Here is a 1,764-nt window from a genome sequence, read left to right on the forward strand (position 1 = left end):
TAATACTGACCATGTCAGGAAGGAATTCATAATTCTTCATCACTCTTGAAACAGTGACTCTTTTTGCAGATATACCCATGGGGAGCTGGCAACTTTACTACGTAACATTGCAAGTGACTGAGAAATTCCGAGTGGCATTTGAAGGACTCAGAGGCTCTGGATCATCATCAGGTGGTCTGTCTATCGATGACATCAATCTCTCAGAAACCAGGTGTCCTCACCATATCTGGCATATACCGAATTTCACACAACTTCTTGACAGCCAGAATACAGATGTGTACAGTCCTCCATATTATTCTCCTGAAGGCTATGCTTATCAGGTTTACCTGGATCTGAATTCCTCGACTAATGTGGGGATTTATTTCTACCTGATCTCTGGTGCCAATGACGATCAATTACAGTGGCCGTGTCCCTGGCAACAAGCCACAATGACACTCTTGGATCAAAATCCTGACATCCGGCAGCGGATGTCCAACCAACGGAGTATAACTACAGACCCAACGATGACCAATGGTTTGTAGCTTCTTATTTTCCTCATGGCTAGGGACTTGATCGTTGTTCAAGGAGGGATGGTCATTTGGGAATGAGAGATTGCATCGTTGTCTAGTTATGGAAGTTCAGCCTCGAGGTAAGGATTTTCAGCTTCAGGGAAAGGATTCAGTTGTGGAAGACAGTCCCCAGGCCGAGGCTGTTAGGGATGTTAGCAAAGACTGCGACACTGGGATTTTATCATCCCTGCATTCTAGGTATTGGCCAACGAGTGTTGGCTTTAGAGGCCGGCATGCTTGGGTCTAAGTCAACATTTTCTTTTCATTAGTCATGTGATCCCGAAGAAAACCCTTCCTGAAGTCCCAGGGTTCTTGGCTGTCATACCAAGGCAGGAACAATAGCCCCATAGAATCGTTAGGAGAATAGGGGAGATCAATAGGCTGTGGGGAGGGAGAGCTCCTCTGACAGTGAGTTTCATTCGCCCATGCTGCCTTGGTCACACTGCTGGCACTGTGGGACACAATCAGCTCTTGAGAAGAGGATTTTCAGTCAGAATGGAGATGCTGGGACACTGGTGGCCACAGCATGGAAGTGGGTGGTGACATCTTATTATTGCACCGTAGAGGGTTGTCACCAGTGGTGGCTACATTCCAAGTCTCAAAAAGAGTCATCACCCAGGGAGCCATGATCACACTTGGAATTTCACCAGTCTTTTGTCTCTGCAAACTGACTAGAAGGAAACATAGAATTATGGGAAACCGAATATCATCAAAGGAATTTTATAAATCGCAAGGATGGATCAAAATGGCATAGGAAATAGTGACTGAATCTGACAGAAAAAAACATAACAGAAACTGGAGGGTTTGAACATGCAGAATATTTCATTCTTTCCAACACGTCCCTCCGGATGGCACTAGATACCATTAAGTTCAGTTTATGAGATAAATTGTTCTTTGCTTGTATAGGAAACTCTTAGCCACTCACTGCCTTAACTCAGTTTAAAGGACCAATTGCAGCTCAGAAGGCTGCTGAGACTTCCTACCACTGAGAGCTATGATGATGCTAAACACAGCCTATTCATATAATTTTTTTTTTTTTTTTTTTAGGTAATGAAAGCTACTTTTGGGACAGGCCTTCCAAGCTGGGAAATACGGCTTTCTTCCCTAATGGAACTCAGTATTACAGAACCAGAGGCTATGGAACCAGTGCCTTCATAACCTACGAGAGGCTGAAGAGCAGGGAGTTCATCAAGGGAGATGATGTTTACATCCTACT

At 44.4% G+C, this 1,764-nt stretch overlaps 1 protein-coding gene across 1 annotated transcript in view; it reads left to right on the top strand.

Moving 5' to 3' along the window:
• The window catches only part of Mep1b (meprin A subunit beta), a 21,154-nt gene that overhangs the window by 18,257 nt on the left and 1,133 nt on the right, over positions 1-1,764 (top strand). The window contains 2 exon segments of the mRNA XM_013349378.1: positions 70-513; positions 1,596-1,764. The exon segment at positions 1,596-1,764 is cut by the window's right edge and continues 5 nt beyond it. Coding sequence (XP_013204832.1) covers positions 70-513; positions 1,596-1,764 — 613 coding nt within the window.

Source organism: Microtus ochrogaster, chromosome 18 (genome assembly GCF_000317375.1).
Source record: "Microtus ochrogaster isolate Prairie Vole_2 chromosome 18, MicOch1.0, whole genome shotgun sequence".
NCBI lineage: Eukaryota > Metazoa > Chordata > Mammalia > Rodentia > Cricetidae > Microtus > Microtus ochrogaster.